The following is a 25,651-nucleotide window of genomic DNA, read 5'->3' on the forward strand; positions in this document are numbered from 1 at the left end:
ATATTATATTTACAGTATTGCATTCAGTATCTGCATATATATGCACTTGTGTTTAAATTCCAGGGCGGAATTGAATGCCTCATAAGTATTCAGCATTCTCCTCTGAGGAGGGGGCAGTTGTTGTAAACCTGATATCAGTGAAATTTTGTTTATAGTGATTATTTCTTTTATACAACAACAACAACATTTATTTCATACACTTGTGATAATTTTGGATAATTAAAGTAGTACCACTTTAAAATACCTTTGACATAATTTGATGTTTTTTATAAAAGCCACTTATCATGTGTCAATTATGCACAGTATCAATATACCAGGATCATAAAGAAACATCACATGCCTGGGGCTAGTGTCTTTAGCTACTGTGTTAAAGTCTTATCTGTTTGATAAGTGTTAATTACAACTGACCCATTTAAGTATAATTACCACATTGTACATATTCATTTGTGATTCATACATTATGCCTACATATGTTGTCTGCTAGATTAATAATAGTTACATGTCAGAATAAGTTATCATTCTTATAAATCTATACATATTTTATTCTTTTTACAGTAATGTTAAGAAAAGTCATGATTTTGTATGTATATTGCATTTTATTATTATTGTATTTGGTTATAATATTACTATAACAACCAGCCATATTTTATGTGATAAAACCTGCAACGGTTAATGTTTAGACTAGAATTTAAAACACTTAATACTTACTTTTCCATCATGAAACTTAAACCATAAGAAAGAGAATTTTATGTAGATTATGATTCCATGCTTTATATTTTATTTTATTGAGTTTAAAAATATACAAGTTATTTAAATTCATTTGATTAGAATTAAAGGGGTGGAGCCTAATTGTTATGTAAACAATGCCTTAGGTGTCAATCAGCTGTCAATCTAAAATAGGGCAAACTCCTAATAGGGCTTATCAGCCAATCAATTTTGCTGTTTTACATGTTTTATGTGTTAATATGTTAAACTAATTTTAATTGGCCTGTGCAAATTAGCCAGTTACAATTCTTCTTAAGACCATTATAAAAAGGGGCTGCACAGGGCTTATCAGGAGATCAGGAGAGATAGAACAGACTAAGATTAACTGTGGATTTTTTGCTGTTTAATTACTTTGGTAATTGATTAAATATTAACATTTAATTTGGACACTTAGATAATTTACAATCTTACAGATTTTGGACAATCATTTTGAATTTAATGTACTGTCTTGAACATCAATGTTTTAGAACTTCAACTTGAATAAATGAATATGTTGATCTTTATTCTACTGCCGATGATTATGAACTTTATACTGAATTTGGTCATTTTTGGAACTGCATAAACAGGAATTGGACTTTACATTTACTTTTATGTATGGGATCAACCATGTATTAGTTTTAACTGTGGAGTTGTATGCAGATTTTAAATATAAACTATAAAGATTTTAAATATAAACTATAAAGGCTGGCATATTTTACAATGAACTGATTTGAAATTGACACTTCTTAAGGAAGTGTCAATTTCAAATCAGTTCATTGTAAAATATGCCAGCCTTTATAGTTTATATAATCTTATAAATATTTACACTTGAATAATAAATAGTGAAAACTGTGCGTGTGGGTAGTCTTAATTGCAACCACTTGTGAGGAAATTTGGTTCCTGGCAAACCATACAACAAGCCAGTGGTGTCGGCTCCTGACAGATATACATAACGCCCAAAACTATAATTTGAAAGAACCCTGTAAGCTTGGCGGAACCGCGAAAACCCAGGTTTACGACAACAGGAAAAACAGCGAAGGAGTATTGTATGGAATACCGAAAAAAGCTCAAACAAGATGATACACTTTACACAGAATTCAAAAGATGAGATTCCTTAAAGAGTAAACAGTATCGGAAGTCTTCAGATGGAAAATTAAAACGCTATAATGAAAAAGCCAAGATTAGAATGAGAGCTTACAGAGAACGTCTGAAAGAGAAAAGTTCTGTTGGGAAACCTTCCACCTCGCAAAAGATTTCAAAGATGTGAGAGTACTGGTGTGAAACAAAGAGAAAACAGAGAAGCAAAATGTCAGCTGAAGCTAAGGACAGAGAAAAGGAAAAAAGTAGAGAAAGGTACAAGTCTTCAAAAAGGAAACTTTGGTTATATATTAATATATATGAATTCCTCATATGTTATGGTACCAAATTTCTGTTATCATCAGAATTGTCTTTATCATATTAAACAGGAAAAAACATCAAGACATCCTTGCAGAATAGTTTAAGGATTTCATAACATATTAATCCCCCATAAAATGTAAAACAACTTATCACTAAGATATTTTGAATAACCTTTCACAAGTATAAACATATAAGAATTATTATGTAACAATTCAAACTGCATTAAAACCAGCAATGAAAATATTATCAACAAATTTTACATTTACTTGTAATTGAAATGCTCAAAGACAACCATAGGAATTTTTTTTCCTTTTGATGTATTCACCCTTGAATTTATATAATGGACAGACTCTACATTAAATATGAATCTGTCCACTGGTATTTTAAGGATAAGAAATATAGGACGAGAAATCTGTATCAAAGCAGCCAAAGGTAAATGACCTTATCTTGACTGCAAGGACTTGCAAACTGGCCTTCTTCTATACAGTTGATAATTGTAAGCTGATATCACCTCACACGGTACATGTTTAACATATCAATATATAATTCAAACAAGGAGCACCGCATAGTGCCGAAACCACCAGGTTTTCAACGACCAATTTTTGATGTCCCAGGAATCAATATGTTCAAGTCAATTGCACTGAAGTTTGTGTACTTGAGTTATTGAATAGAGGCTGAAAATTCTATTGTAAGCAAATGACATTGACCTTGCTCACAGATACATAAGCTGCCACACAGCAAGTTTGGTGTTAAAGATCAAAGAAAACTCAAGTTATTACATGAAAACTGAATTTCTTTTTATAACCAAAAGTGACCTTGACCTTGTTCACAGACACCTGGGTAGCAATCCCAAGTTGCATTTTGATATAAGCTATCCACATAACAAAAGTTATTGAGCGGAAACCAAAAGTTGACGCCTGACCAGTTGCCTACTAGCTGTCTTTGGCATTACAATAACCAGTTTTCATTGAAAACCTGGTTAAAAAGTTTTTGTTCTAATCAATGCTTAATAAGTAAAATATTATTCAACATTATATTATTATCAAAATACAAGAAATATATGTAATAAATATATGCAATAATCTGTAAAACAGTACACGGTACTTGCTTTTCTAACTCAAGAACAAGGTTATAAACACTAAAACATTTATGTCAAACCTTCACTGCAAAAATTCTACAAATAAATTAACACAATAAACTTGCATTTTCAAAAGTTTTCAACAGTACACTTCTAAATCAATTTAAAGTGACATTATGCCCATCCAGATGTAAATAGTAAGTGCTCAAGTTAAATTCCAAATAACTTTACATAGTTGTGTTCAGTTTAATATTTTAGTATGCAAAAGAAGTCAATAATCCATGTGACCCACACAAATTTCTAGGAATATCATTCAGAATGTATCAGTAGAGGTCAATTTTTAAAAAGAGTGTGGCAGTCTTTTTATAACTAAGGAAGTTTTTATATTTTATCCTAAACATTATTCATTATCAATCATTGGTCGATCACCATTATGAAAGTCAATCTTTTGAAATATATAATTAATTCAGCTGAAGTTGAAAGCGAAAAAATGAGTCATACTGTCACTTTAATTTGATTCAAATAACTAATAATTATTGACCTGCATAATAATTTTTAACTAAAATTCTTTTTAATATGTAGGAAAGTTAAGTAAATCAGATTTTGTAATAATGAAGTCATTTCATTTGATAACCTTCAAGATTCTTTGGGAGAAACAATTAACTAGTCGACTGACGGCTAGATTGTTGTATTTCCACTACATTAAATATGCCAATACTTCTAAGTTACAAATATTTAACCTAAAATGTACATGTATGTAAATAACTTACTGTATAACTATAGTAAGTCTAAGATAAGAAAAAGAGATTAAGATTTTACCTTGAAGATGACCTATCATTGGGCTGAATTAACAACTAAACTGTCATATAATTTGCACAGATCTAAACTAAATATTAACAACAGTATGTCCAGCAACAGAACTACTTGCTGTATTATTGACAACTTTATCCATTACTTCCTCAAGTCTCATGGCTGCTGACAGGTCACCCGACACTTTCAGTCTACCACTCATGTAGGCTTGTAAAGGTTTAAGCTGGTCAGCAAACATACTCTGCATGTCCCTCACCGACAGGTCGAGTGTGACATCTGGGTTTTGTGTAGATCCTTCACCAGCATATCCAGCTCCTATATTTTCAGGATGAGATTTAAATGATACATTAATGTCTTGTAGAAGAAACAAATAAGAACATGAAACAAGAAGTCTATGACAAGAAATCATGACATTTTCATTCTATCACAAGGGACAAATATGAGACCCCTGATAAAAGAGACATAAATGTCTTTAGAGAAAAATAGACACATGGCACAAGATGTCTATGATTAAGAAATCATGGTATTTTCATTCAATCACAACAGGCACATATAAGGGCTCATTTCCAATAAAAAAATGGGTTTTTTTCTCTCACAATTTCACAACAAGAGGGCTATGATGGCCCTGAGGTCGCTCACCCGTATATAGCCCCCCCCCCACCCCAAGGCCAATTTTAACCCAAGGGCTTTTATTTGTTTATTTGAACAGACTTGGCAGACACCCATAAGAAGATGTTTCATGCTAAACATCTAAGTTCTAGCTCATTGGGTTTTTTAAAAGAAGATTTTTAAAGTTTTTACTATACACATATAGTTAAAAACAATGACACCCTTGGGGCAGGGCCAGTTTTGACCCCCGGGCTTTTATTTGAACAAACTTTGTAGATATTTACTTAAAGATGTTTCATGCTTAATATCTAAACTCTAGCAATTTGGGTTTTTTCAAAGAAGATTTTTAAGTTTTTGCTTTACACATATAAGCAAAAATTAATGACCCCCGGGGCAGGCCAGTTTTGATCCCAGGGCTTTTATTTGAACAAACTTGGTAGACACCCATTAGAACATGTTTCATGCTAAATATCTTAGCTCTAGCTCTTTGAGTTCGTTAAAAGAAGATTTTTTAAGTTTTTGGGGCGGGGCCAATTTTGACCCCAGGGCTTTTATTTGAACAAACTTGGTAGACACTCATGAGAAGATGTTTCATGCTAAATATCTTAGCTCTAGCTCTTTGGGTTCTTTAAAAGAAGATTTTTTGAGTTTTCACTATATGCATAAAGGGAAAATCTATGACCCCCTGGGGCGGGGTCAATTTTGACCCCAGGGCTTTTATTTGAACAAACTTGGTAGACACTCACTAGAAGATGTTTCATGCTTAATATCTTAGCTCTAGCTCTTTGGGTTCTTTAAAAGAAGATTTTTTTAAGTTTTAAATATATGCATATAGGGAAAATCAATGACCCCCTGGGGCGGGGCCAATTTTGGCCCCAGGGCTTTTATTTGAACAAACTTGGTAGACATTCACTAGAAGATATTTCATGCCAAATATCTAAGCTCTAGCTCTTACGGTTCTTTAAAAGAAGATTTTTTAAGTTTTTACTATATGCATATAGGGAAAATCAATGACCCCCGGGGCTGGGCCAATTTTGACCCCAGGGCTTTATTTGAACAAACTTGGTAGACAATCACTAGAAGATGTTTCATGCCAAATATCTTAGCTCTAGCTCTTTGGGTTCTTTAAAAGAAGATTTTTTAAGTTTTTACTATATGCATATAGGGAAAATCAATGACCCCCTGGGGCGGAGCCAATTTTGACCCCAGGGCTTTTATTTGAACAAACTTGGTAGACACTCACTAGAAGATGTTTCATGCCAAATATCTAAGCTCTAGCTCTTAGGGTTGTTTAAAAGAAGATATTTAAAGATTTTTCTTCCGGTTGCCATGGCAACCAGAGTTCTGCATGGAATTAAATTCTTTGAACAATTTTTAAAGGTGACCACCAAAGGAACATTCCTGTGAAGTTTGGATGAAATTGGCTCAGTGGTTTATGAGGAGATGTCATTTAAAGCAAAAGTTTACGGACGGACGGCTTGACGGACGCCTGACAAAAAGCGATCACAAAAGCTCACCCTGTCACTTTGTGACAGGTGAGCTAAAAATATTCACAACAGCTGCCAATAAAATCAACCTGTTTTAACTTCTGATGAAAACTGATATGGGTTTTTTTTCTCACAATTTCATAAAATATTTCCAACAGATGCTAACAGAGTCAACCTTTTTTTAACTTCTGATGAAAACTGAACTGGTTTTCGAATTATTTGCTCTAAGTTATTACAACTTATTTGATCATACATATGAATAAGACTAAAAAGTCATGAAAAAACTTTTCCCAAATTGTTGCAAAATGTTTCCAAATGTAGGCCAGAGATCTTTTCCCTTTAATAGCAGGAAAGTCTCGGAAATATACTGTTTCCTTACAAATACATATCCATATTACATTTATGTTGTATTAGTTATAGGTATGATAAAGAACTATTTATTTCACTCTTAACTGAGAATATATCCTGTCTTATAACAGTGATTTTTTTCTGCAGTTTACAGCCGAATAAAGGCTGTTTCCCCTAGCCCTAAATAGGTATATTTTCCCCTTAAAATGCTTCTATTTTCCCCCTAAAATGCCCTTTGCACATTTTTCACTAGAGCCATGACTTAACAGCAGCTAACTTAAATCAGCTTAAGACAAAACACCCCTGCATGTATCATGGATTTTAAATTGAATTGAAATTGAATATTCTAAAACATGTGTGGGTAAACCATTCCCAGTTGTTAGAATTTGATTTTCCCCTTTTCTGATTTATCGCGCTATATTTCCCCTTCAGAAAGCCACAGGTTGTTTTGAAAATTGAAAAAAAATCACTGTATAACTGAGTTTATATATGATTTATAAATTATTCTTTGCATTTTAAAAAACATTAATGCATATTGATAAATGACAACTGAGATAACAGATTCAGTAGTAAAGCAGAATACAATGTTACATATGAACATATGTTACGGCCACATTATAATATAAATACAATGATATATTTATTCTCTTTTTTTTTTTGCTTCAGACATGTGACTGACTGTAAAAAGTTATATATTTTGAATCATTTACTCATGAATGAGAGCATCTCTCCCAGAGAGTAACTTTAAAACTTCTGTAAATGATCCAATAAAACTAGAGGATGCTTTTGTAAAAAAGCGCATGTCTCCCCCACTGCTGAGAATAACTGTGAATGGAAACAGGAATGGAAATGGAGATAAGATAATGTAAATACCCGGTAGTCACTTCAATGAAGGCTGTCTATGGATGGTTTCTATTGTTAAGGTTGTATGAGAAGATGCTTCCTAAACTGTTTGTTTTTAACCAGGTATTCAATTTTGAATATGTCTCCCCCCAGTTTGAGGGTTGTAGGTCAAAAGGAACTCTAGTTATCATCCGGAAATGAGAAATTGACCAACGGTCACTGTGACCTTGACCTTTGACCTACTGACCCCAAAAACAATAGGGATCATCTACTCTATAAGACCAATCATCCTATGAAGTTTGAGGGCTGTAGGTCAAAAGGAACTCTAGTTATCATCCGGAAACGAGAAATTGACCAACGGTCACTGTGACCTTGACCTTTGAACTACTGACCCCAAAAACAATAGGGATCATCTGCTCAATAAGACCAATCATCCTATGAAGTTTGAGGTCTGTAGGTCTAAAGGAACTCTAGTTATCATCCGGAAACGAGAAATTGACCAACGGTCAGTGTGACCTTGACCTTTGACCTACTGACCCCAAAAACAATAGGGATCATCAGCTCTATAAGACCAATCATCCTATGAAGTTTGAGGGCTGTAGGTCAAAAGGAACTCTAGTTATCATCCGGAAACGAGAAATTGACCAACGGTCACTGTGACCTTGACCTTTGAACTACTGACCCCAAAAACAATAGGGATCATCTGCTCAATAAGACCATTCATCCTATGAAGTTTGAGAGCTGTAGGTCAAAAGGAACTCTAGTTATCGTCCGGAAACGAAGAATGGACGGACGGACTGACGGACTGACGGACGGACTGACGGACGGACAGGGCAAAAACAATATGTCTCCCCCCGAGGTGGGGGAGACATAATAAAATATAATCCAATGCACTTACCATGTTTTAAATCCAAATAAAATGTTCCTCCATTGTTACCGGTGAGATTAAACTGGTACACAGCATCAACAGTTCTCACTAGTGACTCACTCAGCACACCTCTAACCAGCTCTACAAGATGTGCGGGTGTTATACCGGGAACCAATGTAACATCTTCCATAGCAATGGCAGCACCTGAAGCTTCTTCAGACTCACTAATTGCTGGTAGCATGGTACTGGTTCCCCTCTGTCCCTGGCCTGAATAATATTATATATCTTTATTATTATTTTTTTTCCTAAATTTTTTTAGGTTTGACGTCACACTGATACTGTTATAGTCTTAGATCTTTTCTGACGGTTTTATTGGTGAAGAAATGTAAACACAGACTCAGGATCATATATTTTTTTATCTTATATAGTATGAAGATGTACATGTTGTATAATTATATTATATTCTAGTACTACTACATAAGTATATAAATATTTTATATCATCTCTAGATTTATCTAAGGACAATCGTTATACTAAAATGTAAAGCAGCAAATAATGGTGTCAATATCTACTCCCAAAGAAAGTTTCTCTAATGACTGAATTCTTTTTTTATATTTTATTCCTTCAATTACCTGCCATCTTTTATAATACTTATAACGAAAATAGATATCAAATATTTCACTAAATATAGGACAACATGTTATTTTTCATTCTCTCTCTATTAGTGTGTTAGAATGAAAATAAATATAATATATTTCTTGCTTTTTTGTACAATAATACAGTTTATTGTTCAAATCTTTAGTAATTCATCATTCAGTCTTTCCATTTTTACTTCAGGGTCATGATTTATATAACTTTTAAAGAGGACCACAAGGTGATGCTATATGAAAAATATCTAAGCTCTGGGCATTTAAGTTTCCGAGATGAAGATTTTCGAAGAATTTCTTTTTAAAGGCTATTTTTAGCTCCTATGACCTACTTATGCATCAGACTGGAACCATTAATACAACTTTAGTATAGGGTCACCGATCAATCATAGAAGAAATAGTTGATTACGACTAATACTGACAACACACAGCCATCACAAAATCTGAAAAGCTCATCTCTGAGCATATTGAAAATAAAAACTTATATATATATAGACATACCTGATGATAGGAATGATTGTGCCAGATGCTGAAATACTTGTGAAAGTCCTTCCTGACCACCAAGTCCTGGTAGAATTGCTCCAGTTTTAGCTGCTTGTAACACTTTTATTGGAGATCTAAAATATACATACATATCACGGACTGCACATAACATAACCTTGAATATTTGAATGGTTAGACTTAACAAATAAATATAAATTTGTTTAAGTATTTTTCAAATGCTTCTTTTTTAAAACTAGATGCTCAAAGAAAACAAAAACGACTTGACAAATAGATCAAAGATGAAAGGATCAAATAATTCATCTGTCTGTACTCATTTTTAACATTTTTTTACTTTAAACTTTGAGCTACAGGGTAAATATAACATTTAAGAAATGAAACAAAATTAAACAATAATTCATTTTATAATAAGTCATAATTATCAATTCAATCCTTTATTAGAACTTTTGGATTTTCAGTCTATTTACTTTATTTTCTTTCCCTTTATGCATTTTTTCATTCAGTTCTGAATAGCATTAAAATGCATGTATCAACACAAATTTCAATTAATAGGTTCTGTTTTTGTTAACTGCTTGACCTAAGTAAAGTTTTAACACCACTTATCTTTATTCTAAATAATGGATTGTGGTAGGAATAAATCAAGAGACAGAGATGATAAAGAATTTAAAAGATTGTACTTACAAATCAACTCTGCAAATATTAGCACCCCAGCCATGTGCTGAATTGTTACACTCTGCCTGTGAAAAAGTTAATAGATTTAACATACACTTTTAAATTTTCTGCATGACATTTCCCAGACAAAATTTCTGATTCAAGCATACAACCAATTTCTATCAAACTATATTAAACCTTTGTAAATTTTCATACTTCATTTTTGTTCAGGCCATGAAAATACTCAGGGAAAAAATTTAACATATTTATTTCTTTATAAATATTTCTTTACAAAAAATTCAACTTACAACAATTTTTGCCACATTTTCATCTTTTTTATCTTCAATAACTTGTAGATCAAACTTGGTGAGAGTATTCATCAATCGGTTCCTCACAAGACCACGTAACTGCGAGTTTAAATCCTGCACTGATGTTACTGATTTCATGGCATCAGTAACTTGATAGTACACATCTGCACCAAATTCTATAATTCCTGCATCTGATGTCAGTATCTGAAATTTACAAAAAAAGACTCATTGACAAATATCCAGTGACACTGTACTTACTTAAATGAAATAAAGGTAATGAATAACCTAAAAAAAAATTCTGCCATCTTTTTTTTGTTCTAGTTGATAAAAGTTTTAGTTTGTGTTGGAAGCTATAAGCATATTGAAACACTCTCAAATCCGCTCCTAGGAAGAACCAGTACTTAACTAAGTAATCAGTGCAAAGTTCCTTGCTCACAGAAACAACAGCTTGCCCGACTGGGTTTGAACCCAAGCAGACATCAATCCTTAGATTACTAGCCTGACATTAACCAATAGGCCAAGCTGCCAATCTTTCTGTTTTCATTGCCTACATGTAATCCTACAGAAGAATAATTTCATCACAGACATGCTATTTACATTATTTGAAATTGGAGCCAATTGCTAAATATCTGAAATGGACTTGACCAATCTTTGTTTCAATCGCCAAATGACTAAAAGGACTAAAAGGTATAAATTATTTATTTGAGCCACACATGATGACAAAACCAACACAATGCGTTTGCCACCAGCATGGAACCAGACCAGCCTCACATCCGCCCAGTCTGATCAGGATCGCTGATGTTCGCTTAAAAGCCCTTTAACAAGTAGTGAAACTGACAGTGAACAGCATGGATGCTGATCACAATGTGCGGATGCCAGGCTGGTCTGGATCCATGCTGGTCGCAAACCCATTACTGTATGTGTATTTAAATTCGCGGAAGAAAATTTTCGCGGAAAGGTCCATTTTGGGGGTATATACAAATATTCGCGCTATTTTGAATTCGCGGAGGCGACTGCTGAAAATCATAAATTCGCGTACACCCATCAGGTTAAAAAATAAGGAAAATTACATTTTCACAATAAGGGAATGGTTTTTGCAAGCAGCCTTCTTTTATTTTACATACTTTTTACTGAAATCATTGTGGGACTTCACAGTTATTTTCAACACCTGTTGTCAAACAATACGCTATTGTACAGAACAAAGACATTAAATTTGTCTATCGGACAGATTATTGCAAACAAAGAATATCCATTAACATGCGTGATTTTTCACAGTTTTAAACAACACTGAATTAGACCATAATCTTTTCACCGATTTCGATAAATTGTTGACTGAGTAATTGTGTTTGTGTTATTTGTATTGTTTGTTTAGAAAAACAAAATATTATCTGATCAGATGTCAAGACATTTATGACTCAGACTATGAAATAAAAAGCGTGATGCAACAGTATTGCTCAAACATGTATTTACTTATAAAAGAATCCGATAATCACATCAGTCAAACAATAATACACTAGCAAACTGATTTATATACAGAGCTGAATGTTACATGTACTGTTTACACAACAGTAAAATCATTCTTTAAAAGTGCCTAGGATACCAGACTAATAACAGCCGTGAACACACTGATATACATTGTTCTATAGATGCGCGAAAATATGACTATTAAGAAATTATTGGTGTAGAAATATTCGCGCTGAACATAAATTCGTAGATCGAATGTCACCGTGAAGATCGCGAAAATTTGATGGTGGTTTTGTCATGACACAGCTCATATTTACCTGTAGGGGAGGAACGGTAAAAGCTTTCATTCTTACATCCACCTTCTTTACATTGTCAATACATGGCATCACAAATGTTATCCCTGCAACACAACATGTCAAAATATATAAGAATCTTACATCGAAACACACCTATATATCTAGTACATTATGGGCTACTGTTTACAGCTGTAATGTAGCTTTGTCAAGAACTCTCTATTATTACACCTTTTTTTTTGCATTAACATCTGCAGAAGTACAAGGACGCATTTAAATTTGAAAGCCCGAACCCATAGTGCAAGGAATTTAATCAGTCTGAGGGCATTTGCAGATGTTAATGCACACATAATGGTGCATTAGTGCTATTCTTGCATAAAAGTAAACAGCTAATTCCATAATTCAGTGTTTTATCTATTTTTCGTATAAAGAAACCATTTGTTTAAATAATGAAACTACCGTGCCATCATTCTTGTAAGCTATTTTGACCTAGGACCGTAAGTCATGCAACAATGGCGTGTGCAAACATGATTATTGTGTTTTCCTCTTCGTCTATGAATACCTACCTGAGTATGAAGCTTTCTATGCAAGAATTCACAATGTAACAAACACAATAAACCCTATATGTAATTCTGGACAAAAGAATTCTAGAACATAAGTATACACTCCCATTGACATCAAAGTACTAAATTACCTCCACTAAGGTCCATTTTATGACTCATTACTTATAACCTACCTGGTCCTTTAACACCTTGTAGACGCCCTAAACGGAAAACTACTAATCTCTCACAATCTGAGACAATCTGAAAAATGCACAATAATAATATTACAAAATTAATTATCATTCAAGTTGCATATACATATTATTAAGCATCAAAGAAAAAATCTACTAAAAATATTCTTGAAACATCTATACACTGTATTGGTATCTAATTTTCTTAAAACCAATCTGACAAGGCACCTGTTATTAAAAACTACCCGTTTAAAATGATATATACATATACATGTATATTGATAATGATATTGACATATTTCACTTTACTGAGGATGTTTGTGATTGAGTGGTTATTGTTGTTGACTTCAAACCACTTGCGCCTCACTGCTGGGGGACTGAATCCCACAAGGGCCTTTGGATCTTTCATGTTAGGCAGCTATCTAGCTAGCTTACAGAACATCAGTTGTTCTATGAGGTGCTTGTTTGTGCCTGACATCATACAGAGAGGGGCACCCCGACGTCTTTCTCACCAGTATTGCTGTAAATTTGCCATGACCATAGAGTGTTGGTGAATAGAAAACCAACCAAAAAAATATTTCACTATGTGACTTCCAAGATGATAGTTTGTATTGCTAGTATGCAAAGCTCTGTAATGTACCTTTTTAATAAAGTAACATAACCTTTGTCAGCCAAGAGACATCAAAGCCAAACACATTATACAATTTCTACCATTGACTAAATATTTATAATTATTAATTTCCCTATCAGTTATAAAAGAAAATAAACCTTACTCAAGCCAGGTAGAATATACAGCTTGTTAAATGGTTACAATCATACAATCATGTTTAAATCATTTAATTAGATACCTTTATAGTTATCCAAGCAGATATAGGAAATGTAACGACGATGAGTATAAAACAAATGGCTGTTATAAGCAAACTGCAAATTCTGCTCACAAATGACTGCTTTACTGTAATAAAAATCAATATTAAGAACTTCATTAAAATATGACCACCAAAGTTCAATGTTTTTAAGTCAAAGTTTTATATCTAAATGATGAATAGCTGTCATAATTGCGGGAACATATTCAATATTATTAATATATTTTTAATTAACATATATATGGAGACCTGAATGTTTATTACATGCCCATTGTCTAACAAATGTACATATACCTTGCATAGTAAGCAAGATTCTAAGTTTCATGTTGATAACTTTTATAATGATTAAATAATCGGCTAAATTAAAGTTTAGGCATTACAGTGCTGACACAGCAATCACCTTTTCTTAGAGACAAGCTAAAATTTTTAGACCTACCAACTGTATGATGAAGATGGTCTTCCCTGAGCTGCATGTCACCTCTTGAGTATGTATAGATGGACTTATAATCATTTGGGGAAGTTGTGAACTGGGATGAATAACATTGAGTGGATGAAAAATCAAATGCAACTTGTCCTTGTTCCGGATCCTCTGTTGATAGCCTTGAATATTTTGCTGCCATTCTGTTAGTTATCTAACTATTCTTGCTTTAAATTTCTGCTATATATACTAGCTACATATTTTTGTCGATGTCTGTTGCATAATGCAAAACAATTCTGTCTTGTTTGTACAGTTCTATTTCTTTTGTTTATTTTGGGTTAAATTTACTAAAAAAAAACTGGTAATACGGTAGATCTCAAAAGGTAAATCTATTTATACAGTTTGTACTTGTTCTTTGCTTGTAACAATTTTAATTCTCCTGAAACAAAAACAAAAAAATAGCATAAACAAATTATATTTTGAAGCCAAATAACACACTATGCATATTATATTGTGTGGCCAAATAAATATCTATTATTTATTATAACAAAAAGTTTAAATATATCATATATTAAAGCCAAGTTATTCATAGTAGAAATTTATAATCTGAAAAAATAATGATTCTTGGCTCTAATTATCTGATGAAGGGCTAAACCATTTTAAAGCCCTATCTTTTGGCAAGCTTTCACCACTTCTTCGGGCTTGACCATCATAAACTATAGCAAGAGGACCATTATGGCACTGAGTCACTCACCAGAAACAGCTGCTTTTCAGTAAAAGATATAAGACTACCTAAGAATGCTACAGACAAAGTTTGGTGACCATCCATCAATTAGTTCTGTAGAAGCAGACGTTTAAAGGTTTTTCTATTTTTAGCTTTAGCTGCCCCTAAATGCGGCCAATCAAATTAATATGAGCAAACTTGATAAAAGACTACCAAAGAATGCTACAGACAGTTTTGTGATCATCCATCAATTATTTCAGTAGGAGATGATGTTCAAAGGTTTTTCTATTTTTAGCTTTAGCTGCCCCTAGAAGGGGCCAATCAAATTAATATTACTTTTTATTATTAGCAAACTTGATTAAAGACTACCTAAGATTGCTACAGACAAAGTTTGGTGATCACCCATTAATTGGTACTTTAGAAGATGTCTAAATGTTTTTTTTTCTTTTTTTAGCTCTAGAGACCCCTAAAAGGGGCCAATTGAAATGGCATGAGCAAATTAAAGTGTGACTGTCACAAGGATGCTACAGACCAAATTTGAGGTAAATCTGCCCTTTAGTTCAGAGAAGAAAATGATTGTTGACAATAGACAATAACTATTAGACGTCTGGCTTGACCAACATAAAACTATAACAAGTCTGTTACATCTGATATATAAAACAAGTCCGTAACATCTGATATATTGAACAATTGAAACTTTCTTGAAAGCCTAAAACAAACAGATGCAGTACTTAGAATCTTAGTCCTTCATTGAAAGACATCGCATTTTCTTTTTTTACAGTTTGACGTTTATAGGAAAATGCGAAGCCTTTCCATAACTGGCTCATTTCCCACAGCACAAATCAACATCTTCTCGAGTCGATTTGAATTTACCGGTAAATCACAACTAAAATGTTATTTATCACAAAAAGCAACTGATTGCATAAAACACAGAAGCATGTTTTCTCAAAAACTGTATGAATATGCAAAAATTACTCACGATAAATAGTTTATTTATCCGTATTTTAAAGAAGACACATAAAAGACATTTTGTGTTGACCCCCATATTGAAAAATCCTGGTCACACTGTGACGTCACTCAAAAACAATAATACGAAATAAGTCTGAACGAATTTTTTCCTGTTGTGATTTAAGGTGCTGGCAGATACAGACATTAAAAATTTCGTCTAAAAAATTTGGTTCCTGTAAACACCGCAATGCATAGAACACACCAATATGGAGGCTGTTTAAATGATTTTTACATGGGATTGAGTAAATTGTTTAAAGTTGAATTAGTTGTTTTTTGAGAAGGAAAATACACATTTGTGGTAGGGTTATGCTTACTTGTAACATTTTACATGGGAAGTTTGAATGATTGTGCATGTTTATTGTTTTTCATTTTGCTATGGACTTTTAAATAGATATCTTTAGATGTTAAAGCGGATTTGACCCATGTAAAAATAGCTTCAAATCCGCGGTTACGTCTAAATACTTGGACTATTAGAATCTAAGTTAGATGCATACCATCAACTGGAAGGACTTGTAGCTTTCAGCAAATACAAAAAATATAATTCAAACTTAAACTTTTTTAAAGGAAAATGATTAAGAACATGGTGCCATGATGATAACTTTAGTGGGACGAATCATCAGATCATTACTGAACTGGGGCAAACCATTATCAGTTATAATATTGATAACCTAACAGTTAAAATGACCAAAATTATTTATCTATGTTTATTTATTATCATTTAAACTGTTCTTAAAGTTAGATACATCTTGATCTGTATACGGTGCGGCATCATAGACATTGTTTACACCGGCCTTTGCAATTATCCAGCGGCTTAGGACAACATGATACCCTCTCTTATGATTTTTTGTGAATGAACTTGATGTCGCCTTAAGGGTGTTTTCATTATTATTTAAAATGTCTGGAGGTCTGGAGGTAAAGAGTTGCATTCTTTCACAGTATTTGGGAAAACACATCAGTAAGTGACTGGATACGAAGGAAATGTTGACAGACTGACGTCAGAGAATAGTTTATTTCACAAATTTAAATTAAACAACCATTTAATCTTATCATGTCTTAATTTAAATAACCTTCAGGGCCTTTTAAGTAACTGTTTTTAAAATGGGTCGAATCGTCACTTAAGTGGGACGAGTCGTCAGTAGGGCGAATCGTTATCAATAAAATTTCGTAATAATGTTAAAATTTTACTAGATCTATTGTTATAAAACAAACGAAAAATCAAAAGTTAATTATACACATCATATTCCGACAAAATAACTTACAGTGGTCCAAATGGTGGGGTATTATCAATGATAATCGACGTAAATTTCTCCGAATTTCTCGCATATTGATTGAATTGGGCCATTGAATTGAGCCCAAAGTTTCAAACAACAGTAAAGACACCATTACTACCAAAAAGAAAAAAACAGCAAGCTTGGTTTTAAGCAAAACCACAGGAGCCTGAAATTCTAATAACGCTTTAAAAAACTCCCATGTATATACTATAAACAAGAAAAATATTACATAGATCTACATTACATAGGTACGATTGCATACTGTACTACTTCTTGTGAAGACTTTTTTATGTTTGCTGCATTTAAGTGTTATGTAAAATGAACGAACATGTCATGAGATATTTTATATCTTTAAACATTTTCATGGAATGTAATTAATGTATCATCATATTAAAGTTGCATGCCTTCAGATGAGAAAATGATTTCAAGGAAATCAAAATATGAAAAGAAAATTCACGGTCAATTGACTGCTTTGAGGCATAATCACAAAATAAAATTACAGGAAATTAAAAACCTTTTCAATACACTAAAGGTAGACCTAATTTCATTGTAAATAATTGTCGCAGATTTGAGATATTATTATTTATTCATATTAGCATCATTATTGGTTATATATTGATAAAAAAACCCGAAAGACACAGTTTGTAACTATTTATTACAATAAAATATGAATAAGGTATTTTCCATCCTATGCGACGCGCCGAGGTTAGCTATATTTATAATTCCCGCGCTAAGTCGCGGTGGTGCTTGGGATAATCACTTGATACAGTTTCAAACAACAGTAAAGACACCATTACTACCAAAAAGAAAAAAACAGCAAGCTTGGTTTTAAGCAAAACCACAGGAGCCTGAAATTCTATCCAAACCGAAAAAAATAACGCTTTAAAAAACTCCCATGTATATACTATAAACAAGAAAAATATTACATAGATCTACATTCGTATGTAATATAGGTACGATTGCATACTGTACTACTTCTTGTGAAGACTTTTTATGTTTGCTGCATTTAAGTGTTATGTAAAATGAACGAACATGTCATGAGATATTTTATATCTTTAAACATTTTCATGGAATGTAATTAATGTATCATCATATTAAAGTTGCATGCCTTCAGATGAGAAAATGATTTCAAGGAAATCAAAATATGAAAAGAAAATTCACGGTCAATTGACTGCTTTGAGGCATAATCACAAAATAAAATTACAGGAAATTAAAAACCTTTTCAATACACTAAAGGTAGAATTTCAAAAGGTAAAGGTAAATAATTGTCGCAGATTTGAGATATTATTATTTATTCATATTAGCATCATTATTGGTTATATATTGATAAAAAAAAACCCGAAAGACACAGTTTGTAACTATTTATTACAATAAAATATGAATAAGGTATTTTCCATCCTATGCGACGCGCCGAGGTTAGCTATATTTATAATTCCCGCGCTAAGTCGCGGTGGTGCTTGGGATAATCACTTGATACTGTAAATGGCAGCCATTTTACGATACGAAAATGCCTGGCCCTCCTCGGACAGTTTATCCTGCCGAAAAGATATGAAAAAATACTTGCAATTCAAAGTTTGTTTGCTACATAAAGATTATCGATTTACTCTTTTTCTCTGCTTGATTGTAATAATATTGTTGTGTTTTCATTGTCTTAAACTATTACGTTATCAATGCACATGTAGCTGTGAACTAATTTCGTGTTCATTAAAATTATTCCGTAAATAGACATATAACGATCTTATTTACAAATGAATTGATAAAACAACAATCCCAGAAGCATTTAAGATAATAACAATCAGTGGGAAAAAAATAAATGCATAAAAAATGTAAATTTGTGTATGACAACACCCCCCCCCCCTAAAACAACATAATAGACTCAACCAAAACAAGCGCCTGCTTCTTTACCTAACTATGTAGTTGCATGACCATGATTAGCAATAGCAAACCAAATTTAAGAGCTAAAGCTATCGTAAAAATAATACTATGACCACAGCAGATTTCGTACAGAAAAAAACTTTATAGTATATAGGCCCTATATATGGGATTTTTTAAAGCGTTATTTTTTGTTTGGGATATAATTTCGGGTTCCTGTGAGCAAAACCAATAATTATGGTAAAAGACTTGTTGATATTTGTAGGAGTACATGCTTATATATTGCCAATGATTGGTGTGGAAAAGATGCTTACATTGGTACAAACACATGCATATCTGGCAATGAATGTTATTGATTATGTTTTATTATCGGGTGAAAATTTTCTAAGAGTGAAGCACTTTGATATTCTGGATTATGATCCTCTGTATTCGGATGTACATCGCTCTATTGAATTTTGTATTGGCTCATCTAATTCTATTTCATGTTTGTCAAATGTTATAGATAAAGATATAGAAATAGTTGATGAGGATGAAGGTGTTAAAGATCCTGTAACACAATTTTGTCATGGTTTTATTTCATAAATATGATGCTCAAATTAAGATTTGTCAATATTGTAAGTTCCAATATGCATTATTTATAAAAATATTTCCCAATTTAACATTTCATGTAAATAAAGGGAGGTAATTAGAAATTTATTTTCTATAAATTCTAAGTCAAATTTTCCAATAAGAAATGGATGCATGTAATTTATAGATTAAATTTAATGTGCACAAATATTTGCAGTAGACATTTTACATATTCTTTGATGTTAGAAAATTGTTTTATTTGCATAATTATATCATATAAAACTTTTTGCAAGTGTAGTATACACACAGTAACAATATCAATCGCAAAACATACAGGATCTTTAAACCTATCTTGGTCAAAGAAGAAGCTCCAAAGGTTTCGCTCTACTACAAACTATGAAACTTTGATAACAAGCAGTAAACGTTACAAAAAGGAAGTCAATGTTAAGTTTAAGTCATTTCATGCTGATGTTAACAAAAAGTTTAAAGATATACAAAACCTGGATCCTAAATCTTACTGTGCTCTTTTAATCACATATTCAAGCGAAAGGAATAAAATTTCTAGTGAGGTTTTTATGAGAATTTTAGTAAGCACAGTATGGTGATGTCAATCTTAAAGACTTTCAGTTATTAAATGAGGAGTTGAATGCACCATTGTTCGAATCAGAAATTTCATCAGCCATAAAATCTTTAAAGAATGGTTCAGTTGTTGACAACATTTTCAATGAGTATTTGAAAAGTTCTGAAGTTGTTATGCTTCCTTTATTTTGCAAATTGTTTAATATTACTCTTGAATATGGTATTTTCCCAGAGATATGGAGTAAAGGAGTGATTTTAACATTGTATAAAAATAAGGGTGATGTAAATGGCCCTGATAATTACAGGGGCATAACTATACTAAGTTGTTTTTGGTAAACTCTTTACTACTGTATTAAATAACCGTCTGAATAAGTATCTAGAGTCATATGATATTTTATGTGAAAGTCAAGCTGGTTTAAGAGAGAATTATAGTACAATTGGTCATATATATTCTCTCTGAAAATGTTGGTTGATTTTTATTTAGCAAGAGGTAAAAATTTATATTGTTGTTTTATATATTTCCGTAAAGCCTTTGATTCTGTTGATAGATTTGTCTTATGGCAAAAACTGCTCATGAATAATATTAGTTGTAATTTTTTGAAAAGTTTGCATAATATGTATGATAAAGCAAGTCATGTATAAAAGCTGGTAATAAGATTTCATTTTTTTTACAAGTAATGCTGGCGTAAGACAAGGTGAAAATCTTTCACTCGTGTTGTTTTCGTTATTTCTAAATGATCTTGCAGAGTTTATGTCTGAAAAGTATGCTGGTCTATATACACTTTGCTGATGATGTGAAAAGCTTATTAAGTAATTAGGATTTTGAGGTATTTTTCAGACTTTTTCTGCTCCTTTATGCTGATGATACTGTAATTTTAGCAGAAAATGCAGATGCGCTTCACCTTGCATTAAATGCTATGCTAGAATATGATTTGGAATTTAAAAGTCAACTCGAGATCTGACAAAACAAAGGTTGTAATATTTTCTAGGGGCCGGAATCGTATGGGAGATAAACCTCAATTTCTATTGATAATGAGGCTTCATAACCTCAGATCCCCTTTCAAATTTCCATTTTATTTAGTTCCGCCCATTGTATTCTCGTTTAGGGCAAAAGCATTCTTTTACTTGGGGAACATACGCCGCTTTTCATGGAATGGCACTACTGTGTCACATTGAAGGTTCCATGATAACAGCCGTATGAACACATCTGCGGATGTTTCTAAATTCAAAATTTCACCGTTTTCGTGTTAAATGTTGAATTCTGCTTAAGCCGGTGCTAGGGGCGTGGACGGTAACTTGCATTTTCCAGTACCGTCCATGAACGGGTTCAATCAAACCGAGCCTGCAACATTTTCAATATTGTCGTGTTGGGCTTTCTTTAGGGATTCTGTTTTACTATATTTTATTCTTCACAACAGCAGGTGTCAAGTACCGTGTGGCAGCTGTAAAAAGTTGCCCCGTACTTCACTTCAGTGTTGTTATATTTTTCTGGTCCTTCGGGATCATTGATGCCAGCACTATTAAAGATCCTGTATGTTTTGTGATTGATATTGTTAGTGTTTGTATACCACACTTGCAAAACATTATATATGTATATAATTATGCAAATAAAACAATTTTCAAACACCGAAGAATATGTAAAATGTGTACAGCAAATATTTATGCACATTATATTTAATCAATAAATTATATGCATTCATTTCTTATGGAACCTTTGGCTAAGATTTTATAGAAAATAAATTTCTAATTACCTCCCTTTATTTACATGAAATTTTAAATTCGGTAATATCTTTATAAATAATGCTTATTGGAACTTAAAATATTAACAAATCTTAATGTGAGCATCATATCTTTGAAATAAAACCATGAAAAAAATGTGTTACAGGATCTTTAAGTGTTGAGAATAGAGTACCGCTGAAGCCGGTGCTAGGTGGCGTGAGTGATGTTGCAATTATTTATTATTCCTCATGTACAGACTCAATCAAACCAAATCTGCAATTTTCATGTAATTTTGTTGTGATCAATGCTTTCGAGGGATTACGTTGTTTCCAGATTTTTAGAATTAGTACATGACTTTTCATATCTAGGTACTCAATTTATGGAAAATGTTAAATTTGTTAAAACTAGAAACAATTATGCGAAGAAAGTTATGTTCTCTCTGATAAAAAAGCTAGAAAATTGTTATTATCTGTAGATCTACAGATCCACTTGTTTAACACAATGATTGTTCCTATTCTTGTTATGGCTCTGAAGTTTTGGGAATAGAAAATTTAAAGTGTATTGACCAGTTTCAGCTTAAATTTTACAACATTATACTTAACCTCAAGCAAAGTACTCCCAATTGTATGTTATATGGTGAACTTTACCTGTAGCTGTAAAAAGCTTATCTTGTTAAAATTTAGATGTACGAATCATAAAATGTCAATAAGTGACTACTTACTAAAAAGTTCTCAGAGAGATTTTTTTGTTTGGTCAAGACACTGTTACTTTACTGACGTATTACGTTCCAATTAGTTCCAATTCAGTATTGTGCGGTGAAATATGTATATATCAAAATTATAGCTTTTGTAGTGTAGTATACATTATGACTTAATGATAGTGAAACAATGGTCAAACTTAATATCCATTTCTGCACACTGACAAAATACTAAATCTGTAAATCATATTTTTAGAAATTTATTGCCATTTGTAACTGGGTAAATTAAGGATTATGTTTTACATATTTTAAACTAAAATGCTAATATTTTGATTTTTATCGCCATAACTGACATTGTTGCTGACAAATGTAGTCAACGTAAACATAACACACTTGATGTACTTAATTACAGTGTGGTTACATGACAAATAAGGTCAAAAGTAAAGAATTTCTACAGATGATTGAAAAGTGGGTGTGGTATGTGGATCGATATAAACACATAGAATACACGTCACGGCATATAAATTTAACATATTTAATAAAATATATTCATAAACATGACAAGTAGTTTAAAAAAACAACATATTTTATTATACACCAACACTAACATGTCTCTTCTTTAAAGCCAGATAAACAAATTTTGCCAGTTTTACTATACTGTAAAGTAACAGATCTTTTGGGTGTTGACATATAAGCATATTGAATTTATTTATATCAGGCAATGTGTAATAATAATTATCTAAAAGATTTAAGCGTAACTCTCTATAAAAAGGACATATTAACAAAAAAAACATAACATAATTAATTAAAGCTTAGTTATATTCCCCTCTATCACAAAATATTGGCTTAGTCAAAATATATTTATTTTATGAAGCTTTCAAGAACCATTTTTGAATTAATTTTAAGTCCGTTTCCTGGACATAACTTGTACAGATGAATTTTGAAGACATCTTAAGTCGTGACCCCAGTAAAGGTTCGGACCCATGACCCCTGAATTGAGAAACAGACAACTTAACTACTCGTCCACCGCGTCCATTAAAATATTGACCTGGATAAATGGATAAATCCCCCTCACGCAGCAGCTCCTGGGTAAAATTTAACCCTAATTTTATCAATTTATTATGCAAAAGGTAAATTTGTAAATTGTTGTAATGTTTCTAGTAATTTCAACAACCATTGTCCAAATGAGAAAAAAAGTTCGTCTTTAAAGATCATTCAACTTACAACTTCTGCATTTTAGATAAAGATTAAATAGATTTGCAATTTAGTCATGATTTAACTTGAAAAGGAAATGATTGTGATTCTATTTTTCTTCTCATTTCGTTTCAAAAAAATTCATTTATTTCTCGTATACTATGAAAGGAATACCTTCTTTAAAAATGTTTACAGTAAATGCCTGGGGTCATTATTTAAAGGAGTCGCCATTCTCCGCGAGTGACATTTTTTATGTGTGGTGAGGTTGTAATACTTCGTTGCACTGTCCCTGAAACGTGACTTTTAAACTTGCGGTACGAAATACTGCATGAGGACAACATGCAACATTTTATTTGGCCTCCCGTAAAATTTTCTGCTTTTGAATAGCCAAAGTTTAAAGAACGAAATATGGAAAAGAAATCCGCTAATTATTTCTCCTAGAGGGTGGGGACCCTTTTTTCCTTAATTAGTGGTTATTTCGAGTGCTGCATTCTGTTCAAAATCGAGCGTTAAAGAATTGTCATCTTCAAGTTTTGTCCTAATAAAATACCAGGTCTCGTACACACTGCATGAACTAGAAATCCATGACTTGCCCATGATTGGAATTGGAATGGGTAACAAGTTTCAATGCCTATTGAGTTTCAGCCTTTGTCGATACGAATGATTGTATGCTAAAATAATACAAGAACTTGGCTTTTGGCGTTGTTCTTATCTTTGACTGAATACACCTCGACAAATAACTTATAATCCTTTTTCTTCTTTGACATTAACAAGTCGTGTGTTTTTGATTCTTAACTGTGCAGTGAAATACTGAGAACATGTTTAAAGATTTCATGCGACTTTAATACTGCCTTTTGTATCATATTTGACGGACAAATTTGCACATCACATAGGGCAAAAGGCTTTACTGTCCAATCCCTCTGCTGTTCATTTATGCCCCATTTAGCGTTATATTGACAAATACCGATATTGCTGATACCTTAACGTTTCATAGGCTAAACAATAAAATAGTAAGAAATTAAAAAATATTTTGAAACAGTGTGTGGTACAATACTTCGTCCCAAACATTTTTAACCTAAATAGAATAAAAATATTCATAGCTGTTCAAAACATTCTTTTAGAACTGCGATTTTTATTTCAATCATATCATTTTGTGCATTCACATATACTTAACAACTTTCCACATTTTCATTTTTCAAAATAAAATTCTCTACATCGCGATTCCACAATTGAACAGACTCAATCAAACCGAGTCTGCAACATTTTACAATTTTGCCGTGTTGGGCTTTCTTTAGGGATTCTGTTTTTCTCTATTTTATACATTTACGAACCCTGAGAGACAGTAATGTTGAGTTCTGTACAGGAACTTTATAAGCCAGAAATTATATGATGCGAGGGTCGCTGTATTAAAATACGTATTCTTTTTAAAAAAAACACAAATTCTGGCCCAAAAGACTGACAGCACATGGACCGTTTGGACAGCAACCCATATATTTTGAATATGCAATAAAACAAGATTTGTTTGTAAAACATGTATGCCCCCTATCGTCAGCATGACTGATTTTTGACCAAAAAATTCAATAGGGATTATCTACTGGTCAGGACTAGTCAATAAGTAATTGTGACTGTAAAAGTTGTGTGCAGCAATTTTATGACAAAGTTATCACAAAATTTACTAAATTATATACGCATAAATTCTATGAATTACGTAGGCCTCCTTAATGACAGCCAATTTGTCATACTACACAAGACATTGAAATGTGTATCCCAAAAGTATGTTTAGTTTAATAAAAAATAACAACATAGGCAACTTGAGTTGATAAGTTATTGGTCGGAAACCGTCTTTACGTACAAGGTCAATTGTGACTTTGACCCTTAAAACAATAGGGGAAGACCAATGATTGAAGGTAAAGGGCCCATGAGTTGTTGAGATATTGATCAAAAAGCGTTTTTACCT

The 25,651-nt window shown here is 32.5% G+C and overlaps 1 protein-coding gene across 1 annotated transcript; it reads right to left on the bottom strand.

The window, feature by feature from the left end:
- Positions 1-3,161: 3,161 nt before the first annotated feature.
- On the bottom strand, positions 3,162-17,142 carry LOC132723653 (stomatin-like protein 1). The gene is made up of 10 exons (XM_060708414.1): positions 17,055-17,142; positions 14,082-14,502; positions 13,631-13,734; positions 12,786-12,852; positions 12,074-12,156; positions 10,293-10,496; positions 10,015-10,070; positions 9,334-9,449; positions 8,216-8,452; positions 3,162-4,345 (listed from the first exon to the last, which is right to left on the bottom strand). Exons 2-10 carry the CDS (start codon positions 14,263-14,265, stop codon positions 4,107-4,109), a joined length of 1,290 nt encoding a protein of 429 aa, XP_060564397.1. The 5' UTR covers positions 14,266-14,502; positions 17,055-17,142; the 3' UTR covers positions 3,162-4,106.
- Positions 17,143-25,651: the final 8,509 nt, after the last annotated feature.

This window comes from Ruditapes philippinarum, unplaced genomic scaffold, assembly GCF_026571515.1.
Source record: "Ruditapes philippinarum isolate M1 unplaced genomic scaffold, ASM2657151v2 ctg6274_1_1_1_1, whole genome shotgun sequence".
Classification (NCBI taxonomy): Eukaryota; Metazoa; Mollusca; class Bivalvia; order Venerida; family Veneridae; genus Ruditapes; species Ruditapes philippinarum.